The sequence below is a fragment of the Dendrobates tinctorius genome, unplaced genomic scaffold, assembly GCF_039654945.1.
Source record: "Dendrobates tinctorius isolate UK_male_01 unplaced genomic scaffold, ASM3965494v1 ptg000028l, whole genome shotgun sequence".
NCBI lineage: Eukaryota > Metazoa > Chordata > Amphibia > Anura > Dendrobatidae > Dendrobates > Dendrobates tinctorius.
The window spans coordinates 57,477,389-57,495,518 of NW_027361696.1; the positions used below are offsets into that span (position 1 = coordinate 57,477,389).

The 18,130-nt window shown below is 42.5% G+C and overlaps 1 protein-coding gene across 1 annotated transcript in view; it reads left to right on the forward strand.

Annotated features, from left to right (window-relative positions):
• The window catches only part of LOC141085009 (uncharacterized), a 77,841-nt gene that overhangs the window by 56,642 nt on the left and 3,069 nt on the right, over nt 1–18,130 (forward strand). The window contains exons 6-7 of the mRNA XM_073569934.1: nt 12,635–12,747; nt 16,381–16,508. Coding sequence (XP_073426035.1) covers nt 12,635–12,747; nt 16,381–16,508 — 241 coding nt within the window. The remainder of the gene's footprint in view (nt 1–12,634; nt 12,748–16,380; nt 16,509–18,130) is intronic.

Below are 18,130 nucleotides of genomic sequence, written 5' to 3' on the forward strand. Positions count from 1 at the left end.
CGTGTGTCCGTTTTTACAATGAGTATGTCATCCGTGTGTCCGTTTTTACCATCAGTGTGTCATTCGTGTGTCCGCTTTTACCATCAGTGTGCCATCCGTGTGTCCGTTTTTACCATCAGTGTGTTATCCGTGTTTCCGTTTTTACCATCAGTGTGTCATCCGTGTGTCCGTTTTTACCATCAGTGTGTCATTCGTGTGTCCGCTTTTACCATCAGTGTGCCATCCGTGTGTCTGTTTTTACCATCAGTGTGTTATCCGTGTTTCTGTTTTTTCCATCAGTGTGTCATCAGTGTTTCCAATTTACCATCAGTGTGTCATCCGTGTGTCCGTTTTTACCATCAGTGTGCTATCCGTGTTTCTGTTTTTACCATCAGTGTGTTATCCGTGTTTCTGTTTTTACCATCACTGTGTCATCAGTGTGTCCGATTTTACCATGAGTGTGTTATCCGTGTGTCCGTTTTTACCATCAGTGTGTTATCCGTGTTTCTGTTTTTACCATCAGTGTGTCATCCGTGTGTCCGTTTTTACCATCAGTGTGTCATCCGTGTGTCCGTTTTTACCATCAGTGTGTTATCCGTGTGTCCGTTTTTACCATCAGTGTGTTATCCGTGTTTCTGTTTTTACCATCAGTGTGTCATCCGTGTGTCCGTTTTTACTATCAGTGTGTTATCCGTGTTTCTGTTTTTACCATCAGTGTGCCATCCGTATGTCCATTTTTACCATCAGTGTGTCATCCGTGTGTCCGATTTTTGCCATCAGTGTTTCATCTGTGTGTCTGTTTTTACCATCAGTGTGTTATCCGTGTTTCTGTTTTTACCATCAGTGTGTCATCCGTTTGTCCGTTTTTACCATCAGTGTGTGATCCGTGTTTCTGTTTTTACCATGAATGTTTCATCCGTGTTTCCGTTTTTACCATCAGTGTGTTATCCTTGTTTCTGTTTTTACCATCAGTGTGTCATCCGTGTGTCCGTTTTTACCATCAGTGTGTTATCAGTGTTTCCAATTTACCATCAGTGTGTCATCCTTGTGTCCGTTTTTACCATCAGTGTGCTATCCGTGTTTCTGTTTTTACCATGAGTGTGTCATCCGTGTTTCTGTTTTTACCATCAGTGTGTTATCCGTGTTTCTGTTTTTACCATCAGTGTGTTATCCGTGTTTCTGTTTTTACCATCAGTGTGTCATCCGTGTGTCCGTTTTTACCATCAGTGTGTCATCAGTGTGTCCGTTTTTACCATCAGTGTGTTATCCGTGTTTCTGTTTTTACCATCAGTGTGTTATCCGTGTGTCCGTTTTTACCATCAGTGTGTCATCTGTGTCCATTTTTTCCATGAGTGTGTCATCCGTGTTTCTCTTTTTACCATCAGTGTGTCATCAGTGTGTCCGTTTTTACCATCAGTGTGTTATCCGTGTTTCTGTTTTTACCATCAGTGTATCATCCGTGTGTCCGTTTTTACCATCAGTGTGTCATCTGTGTCCATTTTTTCCATGAGTGTGTCATCCGTGTTTCTCTTTTTACCATCAGTGTGTCATCCGTGTTTCTGTTTTTACCATCAGTGTGTTATCTGTGTGTCCGTTTTTACCATCAGTGTGTCATCCATGTGTCCGATTTTATCATCAGTGTGTCATCCATGTGTCCAATTTTACCACCAGTTTGTTATTCGTGTTTCTGTTTTTACCATCAGTGTGTCATCCGTGTGTCCGTTTACCATCAGTGTGTCATCCGTGTGTCCGTTTTTACCATCAGTGTGTCATCAGTGTGTCCGTTTTTACCATCAGTGTGTTATCCGTGTTTCTGTTTTTACCATCAGTGTATCATCCGTGTGTCCATTTTTACCATCAGTGTGTCATCAGTGTGTCTGATTTTACCATCAGTGTGTCTTCCGTGTGTCCGTTTTTACCATCAGTGTGTCATTCGTGTGTCAGTTTTTACCATGAGTGTGTCATCCGTGTGTCCGTTTTTACCATCAGTGTGTCATCCATGTGTCCATTTTTTCCATGAGTGTGTCATCCGTGTTTCTCTTTTTACCATCAGTGTGTCATCCGTGTTTCTGTTTTTACCATCAGTGTGTCATCCATGTGTCCGATTTTATCATCCGTGTGTCATCCATGTGTCCAATTTTACCACCAGTTTGTTATTCGTGTTTCTGTTTTTACCATCAGTGTGTCATCCGTGTGTCCGCTTTTACCATCTGTGTGTCCATTTTAACCATCAGTGTGTTATCCGTGTTTCTGTTTTTACCATCAGTGTGTCTTCAGTGTGTCCGATTTTACAATCAGTGTGTCATCCATGTGTCCGTTTTTACCATCAGTGTGTCCGTTTTTACCATCAGTGTGTCATCTGTGTGGCCATTTTTACCATCAGTGTGTCATCCTTGTGTCCGTTTTTACCATCAGTGTGTTATCCGTGTTTCTGTTTTTACCATCAGTGTGTCATCTGTGTGGCCATTTTTACCATCAGTGTGTCATCCTTGTGTCCGTTTTTACCATCAGTGTGTCATCCGTGTTTCTGTTTTTACCATCAGTGTGTCATCTGTGTGTCCATTTTTACCATCAGTGTGTCATCCGTGTGTCCGTTTTTACCATGAGTGTGTCATCCGTGTGTCCGTTTTTACCATCAGTGTTTCATCCGTGTGTCCGATTTTACCATCAGTGTGTCATCCGTGTGTCCGATTTTACCATCAGTGTGTCATTCGTGTGTCAGTTTTTACCATCAGTGTGTCATTCGTGTGTCAGTTTTTACCATGAGTGTGTCATCCGTGTGTCCGTTTTTACCATCAGTGTGTCATTCGTGTGTCCGCTTTTACCATCAGTCTGCCATCCGTGTGTCCGATTTTACCATCAGTGTGTCATCCGTGTGTCCGATTTTATCATCAGTGTGTTATCCGTGTGTCCGTTTTTACCATCAGTGTGTCATTCGTGTGTCCGTTTTTACCATCAGTGTGTCATTCGTGTGTCCGCTTTTACCATCAGTGTGCCATCAGTGTGTCCGTTTTTACCATCAGTGTGTCATCAGTGTGTCCGTTTTTACCATCAGTGTGTCATTCGTGTGTCCGCTTTTACCATCAGTGTGCCATCCGTGTGTCCGTTTTTACCATCAGTGTGTCATCCGTGTGTCCGTTTTTACCATCAGTGTGTCATCAGTGTGTCCGATTTTACAATCAGTGTGTCATCCATGTGTCCGTTTTTACCATCAGTGTGTCCGTTTTTACTATGATTGTGTCATCCATGTGTCCAATTTTACCATCAGTGTGTCATCAGTGTGTCCGTTTTTACCATCAGTGTGTCATTCGTGTGTCCGCTTTTACCATCAGTGTGCCATCCGTGTGTCCGTTTTTACCATCAGTGTGTCATCCGTGTGTCCGTTTTTACCATCAGTGTGTCATCAGTGTGTCCGATTTTACAATCAGTGTGTCATCCATGTGTCCAATTTTACCATCAGTGTGTCATCTGTGTGTCCGGTTTTACCATGAGTGTGTCATCCGTGTGTCCGGTTTTACCATCAGTGTGTCATCCGTGTGTCCGTTTTTACCATGAGTGTGTCATCCGTGTGTCCGTTTTTACCATGAGTGTGTCATCCGTGTGTCCGGTTTTACCATGAGTGTGTCATCCGTGTTTCTGTTTTTACCATCAGTGTGTCATTCGTGTATCCGTTTTTACCATCAGTGTGTTATCCGTGTGTCCGTTTTTACCATGAGTGTGTTATTCGTGTATCCGTTTTTACCATCAGAGTGTTATCCGTGTTTCTGTTTTTACCATCAGTGTGTTATCCGTGTTTCTGTTTTTACCATCAGTGTGTTATCCGTGTGTCCGTTTTTACCATGAGTGTGTCATTCGTGTATCCGTTTTTACCATCAGAGTGTTATCCGTGTTTCTGTTTTCACCATCAGTGTGTCATCCGTGTGTCCGTTTTTACCATCAGTGTATCATCTGTGTGTCCATTTTTACCATCAGTGTGTCATCCATGTGTCCCATTTTACCATCAGTGTGTCATCCGTGTTTCCATTTTTACCATGAGTGTGTCATACGTGGGTCCGGTTTTACCATCAGTGTGTCATCCGTGTTTCTGTTTTTACCATCAGTGTGTTATCTGTGTGTCCGTTTTTACCATCAGTGTTTCATCCGTGTGTCCGATTTTACCATCAGTGTGTCATCCGTGTGTCCGATTTTACCATCAGTGTGTCATCCGTGTGTCCGTTTTTACCATCAGTGTGTCATTCGTGTGTCAGTTTTTACCATGAGTGTGTCATCCGTGTGTCCGTTTTTACCATCAGTGTGTCATCCGTGTGTCCGATTTTACCATCAGTGTGTCATCCGTGTGTCCGATTTTATCATCAGTGTGTCATCCGTGTGTCCGTTTTTATCATCAGTGTGTCATTCGTGTGTCCGTTTTTACCATCAGTGTGTCATTCGTGTGTCCGCTTTTACCATCAGTGTGCCATCAGTGTGTCCGTTTTTACCATCAGTGTGTCATTCGTGTGTCCGCTTTTTCCATCAGTGTGCCATCCGTGTGTCCGTTTTTACCATCAGTGTGCCATCAGTGTGTCCGTTTTTACCATCAGTGTGTCATTCGTGTGTCCGCTTTTACCATCAGTGTGTCATTCGTGTGTCCGCTTTTACCATCAGTGTGCCATCAGTGTGTCCGTTTTTACCATCAGTGTGTCATTCGTGTGTCCGCTTTTACCATCAGTGTGTCATCAGTGTGTCCGTTTTTACCATCAGTGTGTCATTCGTGTGTCCGCTTTTTCCATCAGTGTGCCATCCGTGTGTCCGTTTTTACCATCAGTGTGTCATCCGTGTGTCCGTTTTTACCATCAGTGTGTCATCAGTGTGTCCGATTTTACAATCAGTGTGTCATCCATGTGTCTGTTTTTACCATCAGTGTGTCCGTTTTTACTATGATTGTGTCATCCATGTGTCCAATTTTACCATGAGTGTGTCATCCGTGTGTCCAGTTTTACCATCAGTGTGTCATCCGTGTGTCCGTTTTTACCTTCAGTGTGTCATCCGTGTTTCTGTTTTTACCATGAGTGTGTCATCCGTGTTTCTGTTTTTACCATCAGTGTGTCATCCAAGTGTCCAATTTTACCATCAGTGTGTCATCCGTGTGTTCGTTTTTACCATCAGTGTGTCATTCGTGTATCCGTTTTTACCATCAGTGTGTCATCAGTGTGTCTGATTTTACAACCAGTGTGTCATCCATGTGTCCGTTTTTACCATCAGTGTGTCATCTGTGTGTCCGATTTTACCATCAGTGTGTCATCAGTGTGTCTGATTTTACCATCAGTGTGTCATCTGTGTGTCCGTTTTTACCATCAGTGTGTCATCCATGTGTCCGATTTTACCATCAGTGTGTCATCTGTGTGTCCGTTTTTACCATCAGTGTGTCATCCGTGTGTCCGTTTTTACCATCAGTGTGTCATTCGTGTGTCAGTTTTTACTATGAGTGTGTCATCCGTGTGTCCGTTTTTACCATCAGTGTGTCATTCGTGTGTCCGCTTTTACCATCAGTCTGCCATCCGTGTGTCCGATTTTACCATCAGTGTGTCATCCGTGTGTCCGATTTTATCATCAGTGTGTCATCCGTGTGTCCGTTTTTACCATCAGTGTTTCATTCGTGTGTCCGTTTTTACCATCAGTGTGTCATTCGTGTGTCCGCTTTTACCATCAGTGTGCCATCAGTGTGTCCGTTTTTACCATCAGTGTGTCATTCGTGTGTCCGCTTTTTCCATCAGTGTGCCATCCGTGTGTCCGTTTTTACCATCAGTGTGCCATCAGTGTGTCCGTTTTTACCATCAGTGTGTCATTCGTGTGTCCGCTTTTACCATCAGTGTGTCATTCGTGTGTCCGCTTTTACCATCAGTGTGCCATCAGTGTGTCCGTTTTTACCATCAGTGTGTCATTCGTGTGTCCGCTTTTACCATCAGTGTGTCATCAGTGTGTCCGTTTTTACCATCAGTGTGTCATTCGTGTGTCCGCTTTTTCCATCAGTGTGCCATCCGTGTGTCCGTTTTTACCATCAGTGTGTCATCCGTGTGTCCGATTTTACAATCAGTGTGTCATCCATGTGTCCGTTTTTACCATCAGTGTGTCCGTTTTTACTATGATTGTGTCATCCGTGTGTCCAGTTTTACCATCAGTGTGTCATCCGTGTTTCTGTTTTTACCATGAGTGTGTCATCCGTGTTTCTGTTTTTACCATCAGTGTGTCATCCAAGTGTCCAATTTTACCATCAGTGTGTCATCCGTGTGTTCGTTTTTACCATCAGTGTGTCATTCGTGTATCCGTTTTTACCATCAGTGTGTCATCAGTGTGTCTGATTTTACAACCAGTGTGTCATCCATGTGTCCGTTTTTACCATCAGTGTGTCATCTGTGTGTCCGATTTTACCATCAGTGTGTCATCAGTGTGTCTGATTTTACAACCAGTGTGTCATCTGTGTGTCCATTTTTACCATCAGTGTGTCATCCATGTGTCCGATTTTACCATCAGTGTGTCATCCGTGTGTCCGGTTTTACCATCAGTGTGTCATCCGTGTGTCCGTTTTTACCATCAGTGTGTCATTCGTGTGTCCGCTTTTACCATCAGTGTGCCATCCGTGTATCCGTTTTTACCATCAGTGTGTTATCCGTGTTTCTGTTTTTACCATCAGTGTGTCATCCGTGTGTTCGTTTTTACCATCAGTGTGTCTGATATTACAATCAGTGTGTCATCCATGTGTCCGTTTTTACCATCAGTGTTTCATCCGTGTGTCCGATTTTACCATCAGTGTGTCATCCGTGTGTCCGATTTTACCATCAATGTGTCATCCGTGTGTCCGTTTTTACCATCAGTGTGTCATTCGTGTGTCCGCTTTTACCATCAGTGTGCCATCCGTGTGTCCGTTTTTACCATCAGTGTGTTATCCGTGTTTCTGTTTTTACCATCAGTGTGTCATCCGTGTGTCTGATTTTACAATCAGTGTGTCATCCATGTGTCCGTTTTTACCATCAGTGTTTCATCCGTGTGTCCGATTTTACCATCAGTGTGTGATCCGTGTGTCCGTTTTTACCATCAGTGTGTCATCCGTGTGTCCGTTTTTACCATCAGTGTGTCATTCGTGTGTCCGCTTTTACCATCAGTGTGCCATCCGTGTGTCCGTTTTTACCATCAGTGTGTTATCCGTGTTTCTGTTTTTACCATCAGTGTGTCATCCGTGTGTCCGTTTTTACCATCAGTGTGTCATCAGTGTGTCCGATTTTACAATCAGTGTGTCATCCGTGTGTCCGATTTTACCATCAGTGTGTCATTCGTGTGTCCGCTTTTACCATCAGTGTGTCATTCGTGTGTCCGTTTTTACCATGAGTATGTCATCCGTGTGTCCGTTTTTACCATCAGTGTGTCATTCGTGTGTCCGTTTTTACCATCAGTGTGTGATCCGTGTGTCTGTTTTTACCATCAGTGTGTCATTCGTGTGTCCGTTTTTACAATGAGTATGTCATCCGTGTGTCCGTTTTTACCATCAGTGTGTCATTCGTGTGTCCGCTTTTACCATCAGTGTGCCATCCGTGTGTCCGTTTTTACCATCAGTGTGTTATCCGTGTTTCCGTTTTTACCATCAGTGTGTCATCCGTGTGTCCGTTTTTACCATCAGTGTGTCATTCGTGTGTCCGCTTTTACCATCAGTGTGCCATCCGTGTGTCTGTTTTTACCATCAGTGTGTTATCCGTGTTTCTGTTTTTACCATCAGTGTGTCATCAGTGTTTCCAATTTACCATCAGTGTGTCATCCGTGTGTCCGTTTTTACCATCAGTGTGCTATCCGTGTTTCTGTTTTTACCATCAGTGTGTTATCCGTGTTTCTGTTTTTACCATCACTGTGTCATCAGTGTGTCCGATTTTACCATGAGTGTGTTATCCGTGTGTCCGTTTTTACCATCAGTGTGTTATCCGTGTTTCTGTTTTTACCATCAGTGTGTCATCCGTGTGTCCGTTTTTACCATCAGTGTGTCATCCGTGTGTCCGTTTTTACCATCAGTGTGTTATCCGTGTGTCCGTTTTTACCATCAGTGTGTTATCCGTGTTTCTGTTTTTACCATCAGTGTGTCATCCGTGTGTCCGTTTTTACCATCAGTGTGTTATCCGTGTTTCTGTTTTTACCATCAGTGTGCCATCCGTATGTCCATTTTTACCATCAGTGTGTCATCCGTGTGTCCGATTTTTGCCATCAGTGTTTCATCTGTGTGTCTGTTTTTACCATTAGTGTGTTATCCGTGTTTCTGTTTTTACCATCAGTGTGTCATCTGTGTGTCCGTTTTTACCATCAGTGTGTCATCCGTGTGTCCGTTTTTACCATCAGTGTGTCATCCGTGTTTCTGTTTTTACCATGAGTGTGTCATCCGTGTTTCTGTTTTTACCATCAGTGTGTCATCCGTGTGTCCAATTTACCATCAGTGTGTTATCCGTGTTTCTGTTTTTACCATGAATGTTTCATCCGTGTTTCCGTTTTTACCATCAGTGTGTTATCCTTGTTTCTGTTTTTACCATCAGTGTGTCATCCGTGTGTCCGTTTTTACCATCAGTGTGTCATCAGTGTTTCCAATTTACCATCAGTGTGTCATCCTTGTGTCCGTTTTTACCATCAGTGTGCTATCCGTGTTTCTGTTTTTACCATGAGTGTGTCATCCGTGTTTCTGTTTTTACCATCAGTGTGTTATCCGTGTTTCTGTTTTTACCATCAGTGTGTCATCCGTGTGTCCGTTTTTACCATCAGTGTGTCATCAGTGTGTCCGTTTTTACCATCAGTGTGTTATCCGTGTTTCTGTTTTTACCATCAGTGTATCATCCGTGTGTCCGTTTTTACCATCAGTGTGTCATCTGTGTCCATTTTTTCCATGAGTGTGTCATCCGTGTTTCTCTTTTTACCATCAGTGTGTCATCCGTGTTTCTGTTTTTACCATCAGTGTGTTATCTGTGTGTCCGTTTTTACCATCAGTGTGTCATCCATGTGTCCAATTTTACCACCAGTTTGTTATTCGTGTTTCTGTTTTTACCATCAGTGTGTCATCCGTGTGTCCGTTTACCATCAGTGTGTCATCCGTGTGTCCGTTTTTACCATCAGTGTGTCATCAGTGTGTCCGTTTTTACCATCAGTGTATCATCCGTGTGTCCATTTTTACCATCAGTGTGTCATCAGTGTGTCTGATTTTACCATCAGTGTGTCTTCCGTGTGTCCGTTTTTACCATCAGTGTGTCATTCGTGTGTCAGTTTTTACCATGAGTGTGTCATCCGTGTGTCCGTTTTTACCATCAGTGTGTCATCAGTGTCCATTTTTTCCATGAGTGTGTCATCCGTGTTTCTCTTTTTACCATCAGTGTGTCATCCGTGTGTCCGTTTTTACCATCAGTGTGTTATCCGTGTTTCTGTTTTTACCATCAGTGTGCCATCCGTATGTCCATTTTTACCATCAGTGTGTCATCCGTGTGTCCGATTTTTGCCATCAGTGTTTCATCTGTGTGTCTGTTTTTACCATTAGTGTGTTATCCGTGTTTCTGTTTTTACCATCAGTGTGTCATCTGTGTGTCCGTTTTTACCATCAGTGTGTCATCCGTGTGTCCGTTTTTACCATCAGTGTGTCATCCGTGTTTCTGTTTTTACCATGAGTGTGTCATCCGTGTTTCTGTTTTTACCATCAGTGTGTCATCCGTGTGTCCAATTTACCATCAGTGTGTTATCCGTGTTTCTGTTTTTACCATGAATGTTTCATCCGTGTTTCCGTTTTTACCATCAGTGTGTTATCCTTGTTTCTGTTTTTACCATCAGTGTGTCATCCGTGTGTCCGTTTTTACCATCAGTGTGTCATCAGTGTTTCCAATTTACCATCAGTGTGTCATCCTTGTGTCCGTTTTTACCATCAGTGTGCTATCCGTGTTTCTGTTTTTACCATGAGTGTGTCATCCGTGTTTCTGTTTTTACCATCAGTGTGTTATCCGTGTTTCTGTTTTTACCATCAGTGTGTCATCCGTGTGTCCGTTTTTACCATCAGTGTGTCATCAGTGTGTCCGTTTTTACCATCAGTGTGTTATCCGTGTTTCTGTTTTTACCATCAGTGTATCATCCGTGTGTCCGTTTTTACCATCAGTGTGTCATCTGTGTCCATTTTTTCCATGAGTGTGTCATCCGTGTTTCTCTTTTTACCATCAGTGTGTCATCCGTGTTTCTGTTTTTACCATCAGTGTGTTATCTGTGTGTCCGTTTTTACCATCAGTGTGTCATCCATGTGTCCGATTTTATCATCAGTGTGTCATCCATGTGTCCAATTTTACCACCAGTTTGTTATTCGTGTTTCTGTTTTTACCATCAGTGTGTCATCCGTGTGTCCGTTTACCATCAGTGTGTCATCCGTGTGTCCGTTTTTACCATCAGTGTGTCATCAGTGTGTCCGTTTTTACCATCAGTGTATCATCCGTGTGTCCATTTTTACCATCAGTGTGTCATCAGTGTGTCTGATTTTACCATCAGTGTGTCTTCCGTGTGTCCGTTTTTACCATCAGTGTGTCATTCGTGTGTCAGTTTTTACCATGAGTGTGTCATCCGTGTGTCCGTTTTTACCATCAGTGTGTCATCAGTGTCCATTTTTTCCATGAGTGTGTCATCCGTGTTTCTCTTTTTACCATCAGTGTGTCATCCGTGTTTCTGTTTTTACCATCAGTGTGTTATCTGTGTGTCCGTTTTTACCATCAGTGTGTCATCCATGTGTCCGATTTTATCATCAGTGTGTCATCCATGTGTCCAATTTTACCACCAGTTTGTTATTCGTGTTTCTGTTTTTACCATCAGTGTGTCATCCGTGTGTCCGTTTACCAGCAGTGTGTCATCCGTGTGTCCGCTTTTACCATCCGTGTGTCCATTTTAACCATCAGTGTGTTATCCGTGTTTCTGTTTTTACCATCAGTGTGTCTTCAGTGTGTCCGATTTTACAATCAGTGTGTCATCCATGTGTCCGTTTTTACCATCAGTGTGTCCGTTTTTACCATCAGTGTGTCATCTGTGTGGCCATTTTTACCATCAGTGTGTTATCCGTGTTTCTGTTTTTACCATCAGTGTGTCATCAGTGTCCATTTTTACCATCAGTGTGTTATCTGTGTGTCCGTTTTTACCATCAGTGTGTCATCCGTGTTTCTGTTTTTACCATCAGTGTGTCATCCGTGTGTCCGTTTACCATCAGTGTGTCATCTGTGTGGCCATTTTTACCATCAGTGTGTCATCTGTGTGTCCGTTTTTATCATCAGTGTGTCATCCATGTGTCCGCTATTACCATTAGTGTGTCATCCATGTGTCCGTTTACCATCAGTGTGTCATCCATGTGTCCATTTTTACCATCAGTTTGTCATCCATGTGTCCAATTTTACCATCAGTGTGTTATCCGTGTTTCTGTTTTTACCATCAGTGTGTCATTCTTGTGTCTGCTTTTACCATCCGTGTGCCATCCGTGTGTCCATTTTTACCATCAGTGTGTCATCCCTGTGTCCGTTTACCATCAGTGTGTTATCCGTGTTTCTGTTTTTACCATCAGTGTGTCATTCGTGTGTCTGCTTTTACCATCAGTGTGCCATCTGTGTGTCCATTTTTACCATCAGTGTGTCATCCCTATGTCCGTTTACCATCAGTGTGTCATCCGTGTTTCTGTTTTTACCATCATTGTGTCATCCGTGTGTCTGTTTTTACCATCAGTGTGTCATCCGTGTGTCCGATTTACCATCAATGTGTCATCCGGGTGTCAGTTTTTACCATCAGTGTGTCATCCGTGTGTCCGGTTTTACCATCAGTGTGTCATCCGTGTGTCCGTTTTTACCATCAGTGTGTCATCCATGAGTCCGTTTTTACCATCAGTGTGTCATCCGTGTGTCCGTTTTTACCATCAGTGTGTCTTCAGTGTGTCCGTTTTTACCATCAGTGTGTCATCCGTGTGTCCGTTTTTACCATCAGTGTGTCCGTTTTTACTATCATTGTGTCATCCATGTGCTGTTTTTCATGGACCCATAGACTTGTATTGGCCCATGTCATCCGTGCTGCCAGAGAAACACAGACATGTCTCTGAGTATTTTGCACGGACATTACATCGCAGCATAGGTTTTCATAGGTATGTGTGATATCCATGAAAAAAAAACAAAAAACAGATGCCACACGTACTGGATACATAGATGTGTGAAGGAGGTCTAAGAGGGAGAGAGATCATGAGTCCAAGTATATTCAGTCTCGGCCTACCTGACTGACTGACAGCTGCAGCATATACTGAGCAGTGTGAGATCTCAGCAGGGAGGAGGGACACTGAGGAGCTGTCAGTTTACATAGGCAGAAGATTGAGCTAGAATTTAAGTACACCAGCCTCATTGGTTCAAGGAGAGCATATATCACAATGCTTTCTTAGTAATGGCCTGGTGAATGAGCACCCGGGAGGTTCTCGATGACAGTGGCAGATGCTTTACATAGAATTAACCCCTTGGTGTTTACTGCTACTCTCAGCGTCCGATACCCCTGATAATGCGGTATAACATGGTGGGAAACTGGAGGAGCAGATCAATATTATAAAGTAGCTTTATGCCAGTAATAAACAGTTTTACAACCGATACATTTTGGAAATTTTTCCCTTTGTTAGTTCCTAAAACCGTTACTGCCAACGGAACTGCTGATTGCAGGTGTGAACATAGACAAATGCTTTCTCTTCTGTATAGATCATTTGTCGGCAGATATCTCATATTACTACATGGGGTATTACAATAAAACATGACACCAATACATGGAGAACACATCACCACTCACCAGTAGTTCATGAAGGGTGTATGCAGATGGTGCTGACACTTAGTGGACAATGTAGTAACGGTGATTTCACAATTGCATTTTCTGAAGATGATTACAAGCAAATAAATAAATATCAAACTAAGTAACAAGAACATGTTTATCCCCCAAAAGTCTGATATTATTGGAATAAATTATTTGAAAAGCAACAGAACCACATTGCTGCGTTTGTAGGACAGAAATATATTACAACTTACACAAAGCAGAGGAGTCGGCAAAGTACAGCAGATAAGCACGGAAAGTAACGCGCAAGCAGAGAAAAAATGGGGAATGGAGCGGAGAGTCACCAAAAGCCAAAGTCACACTGTAAAGCGAGGCTGCGACCACAGGAGCGCTCTCTATTGGAGGTTTCAATTTTAATAAGGAGGCAGCATGAGCATTGGGCACCAAAATAAAAGCCACAGAGAACAAGAAAAAAGGCTCCTGGTGTAAAAATTACCTAACATAACTCTACAGCAAATCAGAGACTATGTAAGGAGAAAAGTATTGGGACATCTGTCTTAAACATTGAATTCAGGTTCCGCATTCAGTCCCATTGTCACACGGTATAACATTAAGCCTCTCGCCCCCTCGTGTATAAGACCCGCCCCTCGTCCCGGTATATAATATCCAGATTCTCTCCCCTGGTGTATAACATCCAGCAATTTCCCCCTCGTGTATAACATCTGTCCTTTTGTCCCTCTGTGTATAACCTGTGGGGCCCATTTGTTAATGTGGTTCCATTGCTCCCTGTGTATAACTTCTGGCTCAACTGCCCCCTGGTATATAACCTCCAGCCCCATTGCCCCTCTGGTGTATAACATCCAGCCCTTCACCCCCACCCGTGTATGACATCTGGCCTGCCTGCCCTCTGTGAGTAGCATCGAGTTCCATTGCCCCAGTGTATAACATCATCCCAGGGCAGCACGGTGGCTCAGTGGTTAGCGCTTCAGCCTTGCAACGCTGGAGTCCTGGGTTCGAATCCCACCAAGGACAACATCTGCAAGGAGTTTGTATGCTCTCCCCGTGTTTGTGTGGGTTTCCTCCGGGTGCTCCGGTTTCCTCCCACACTCCAAAGACATAGGGAATTTAGATTGTGAGCCCCATCGGAGACAGTGATGATAATGTGTGCAAACTGTAAAGCGCTGCGGAATATGTTAGCGCTATATAAATATTATTATTATCCCTTCACCCCTCCTTGTATATAACATCTGCCTCCTCATCCCTGATGTGTAACACCTGGCCCTTCACCCTCGATGTATAATATCTTGCTCCTCACCCCTTGTGTGTGACATCCAGCCAATCACTGCCCCGGTGATTGGCTGGTGTATAATATCAGGCCCATTCGCCCCCCCCTGTACAACTTCTGCCCCCTAACCCTTGTGTATAACCTCTGACCTCTATCATCATGGTCTAATTATGACCTCCATCATCATGCCATCTGTCTTTACTGACAGAACAACATGACTGATGGTGCAGAGCGGTCATGTAATAGGAGGCATCGGGGTAACAAGTCGATGCACGACACTTCATCCCTCCTAAATCTTCTCCCATCACCTTTGAGTGATATTATTGAGAAGTGGAAGGAACTGCAGCAACTCAGCCACAAAGAGGAGACCCCATAACACACAGCCATCTTGGCCAACTTTAATAACAACTTTGTGGAAGACCCTTTTCTGTTTCCCATGACTGTGCCAGTGTACAAGGTACATAATGACATGGTGGAAGAACATGACCTGGACCTCAACCCCATCCAACACCTAGAATGGAGATTGTGAACCAATCAACTCACCAACATCAGGGTCTGACCTCACAAATGCTATTCAATATGAATTCTCATAGATGCCTCCAACATCTTGTAGAAAGTCTTCTCAGAAGAGTGAGAGCTGTTATATCTGCAGAGGCGCTGACTCCATACTATTGTCTATGGATGCAGAATAGAAGGTCAGAGAAGTTCTTGTAGGAGTGTTGTCGGGGTGCACAGCAAAAACCTGAGATGCCGTGTATATGTAGCTCGTATCCTTGTTGTTCTTCTCAGCTTCAGCTGATATGCATTATGGGTTATTGGATAAATAAGAGGATAAAGTAGATTAATGTTCCAAACAAGCTATTCAAATCCTGTCACCGATGACAATGCTTTCTTTCCTAGGTTCCTGTTTCTGTGGCCTTTGAGGAGGGAATACTCAAATGTTGTTAGGTCTTTAAAAGACATAATTGTTTAGAGGGGATGATCGGGTTTGGAATCCATCCAGTCAGTGGTGAATTATGATCAGAATTTCTGAAGCGCCTGAATAACAGGATAACGACACAGTCTGCCGAAAAGTACGACCTTGCTCCCTTCATCCTGCTCAACAAGTTAAAATTGGTCTGTCTGCACAAGATATCAGCCAAGAACTTTACCGATTCTCATACTCTAAATCTTTTTGAGTGGCCTGTTCGGCATCGTTAATATTTTGCCAGCACTTTAGGTGCTGGAAATTAGTTTCTTATATTCGCCATCATTCATTGCTCCCGTTATCGTCCAATGACATTTCTGGTGTCAACTGAAAGCCCTTCTCTCTTTCATGTCTGTATACAACTTGATAAACATAGAAAAAAGAGACAAAACTCCACTTCCTATAATTTGGCTCAACTGATCTGCTGCCTGGGACAGATTAGACTCGTCAACAGGCAGTGGGCAACAACATAGCCACCTAATGGCAAAAAGAAAGTCACCTAGTGGCAAAAAGATAGCCACCTAGTGGCTGGTCAATGGGAAAAACATGAATAATCGTGAATAATCATTGACTATATTGCAGGCTTTCAACGATTTGTCCAATATTGTTAATATCCAATAACATTCATGAGAACTAATTTTCATCTTTGTGTGGAGTCAAATTTTCATCCATTTTTGGTCTGTGTTGTCCCTTTTTGCCATTAGTCTTTTTTTCATTTTTCTCATATTCAGAAAAAAAAGAAAATCTCCTGTCCATTAAGCAGTAAAATGGATTTATTGAAGCGCTGTTATTTTTACAGATTATTATGGGCCCATGTTCTATCTTTGCAAAAACATGGATAGAATTTGTGCGTGAATGTCTGAATAATGACCTGACTCTGCAGTCATCGACTTCTACAGACCGGTGGGGATCTGACCAGTGGAAAATTGACAAATACTAACAGTATATCACTAATATATTTGGTGTACATGTCAAGTTTTTGTGGTATTTTTTCAACGTTTCAAATTTTGCTGCATGTAATCTTTGCGTTACTTTTTTGCCTTTCTGTGCCGTTCTTGCCACTTTTAAAAAGTACATGTGATCTAATTATGGCTGTTTCGGCAAATAAGGCTGATACCAGATTTATAAATGCGGCTTTTGTTATAAATTGCAGTAGGGGGATGCAGTAAACAGTAGATTATCTAGTGTAGACAGAAATGATATATATCTGATAATGCATCAAAGTTTCAAAATAATATGAAACTTAAAAATCTGCTGAAAATAATGACTTTAAAATACTCTCTTATTATAACATCCCCCTTTCTGTCAATGTTGTGTTATGATAGGGAAAAACATTATGACGTGTTCACAGCTTAACTGAACTTATAAAAGACAGTGCCGCTGCTCGTCCATCAGATGCAACTTCCCGATTCCAAGAAAGATCTACAAAGACCGTCCCAAACAATCCGTCATCGACAATGAGAGGATTTGTACTAACAGGTAAGATACGTACAATGCTGGATTTATGGTCTGCCATTGGCTATGTGACTTAGCTATAAGTATTAATTCGACCTGCCTTCTACCAATATTACTAATGGAACAATGTGCACTACTGCGTCAATGGCCAGCCAACGCAATATCTGGTTGACACAATGTGCACTACTGCATCAATGGCCAGCCAACGCAATATCTGGTTGACATTGTGACCAACTATCTTGTATAACGTTACTCCAGATGTGCAGAACATCTTAAAAGGTTTGTACTAAGATATGAGGATACACTCTATCCCTGCAGTAGGTATGAGAAGACCAGTTGAAGTTCGGGTTTTGATACCCAACCTAAACTTTATTCCAAAATTTCAACTGCACCCAAACTCGAACCAGAACCCCATTTAAAACAATGGGGACCCAAACTTTTGATCTGGAAAATTCTTTCTCTCTCTTCTTCCGTACTTCCCCTTGGAACTCCAAACATTTCAACTGACTTCATGGAGAAGTCCATGTTCGGCCATTAGCACCAGACACTAACTGTCCAGTACGAACCCCGAACTTTTAAGTTTGGGTTCGCTCATGGCTACCCAGCAGTCATACTCACAGAAAGAGCTCATGCAGACAATCGTATTTTCAGTGCAACAAAATATTGGATCGCACTTGGACCAATGTTATTCTTTGGGGTCATTCACATGTCCAATTTTTTTTCTCAGACAGAGTCTGTCTGGGGAAAACATTGCAACATGTTTAGGGGATAACTTCATATCTTGGCAAAAACCCTTGAAATGTTGTTAGAGTTATAATAATCTGCTAATCTGAAATGCTTTATAAAATTTGTCTTGCGTAAATTGACAATACAGAAGTTCAGACGTGCGGATGGATGATTTGACCGTACTCCTAGAGACCGTGACTTTTTCACCATCTGTGAAACAATGCCATATCAACCTGACACTTAAGTGTGATGTCTATGTGTTCTCTCGGCCATACTTACCGAACACGACCTGAAGAGGTGACCCTTTGAGCAGTAGATCTATCAGTGCCATTTATTTAATCACATCTGATTAGTGCATTTTCTCAGTATACGAAGTGCAATTACATTGAATGTATTACATAATTGTCATGTAAATGTGCCTTTCCAAAAATGGCTGGGTCTGCCAAAGCATGATCTGCCCTTTGCTAGAGGTTTTAGAATCCGGCTCATAGAGGGGTGTCTTGAGTAGAGGACTCTACACAATTATACCCTTTATTGTACACAATGTGTCCTTCTTGTAGATCACATCTACTCAACATACTGTATCTATAGGAGATGCTATATGGACTTAAGGAATAATACATCAAACATAATAGCATATTTTGTCGGAGAAGGTAATATGCAGAACTTAGATGTTGCAGTACTCAGCTATGTCCTGCACCCCCATTGACAATGAGGGAGCAGTGGCGAGCATCCTTGAACAGTGTTCCATTCTGATGAGGCACTGTAATGACTCCTTCCTGGGATGGAACCGTGAGCGACTAGCAAGTTATCACCTATCCTAAGAGTAAGTGATAACTTGCTAACTTGATAGAGAGTGATGTCTGCTTTTACATAAATGCAACTTTTTAATTTACTTTTTGTATTGGTTTATTTCTTAA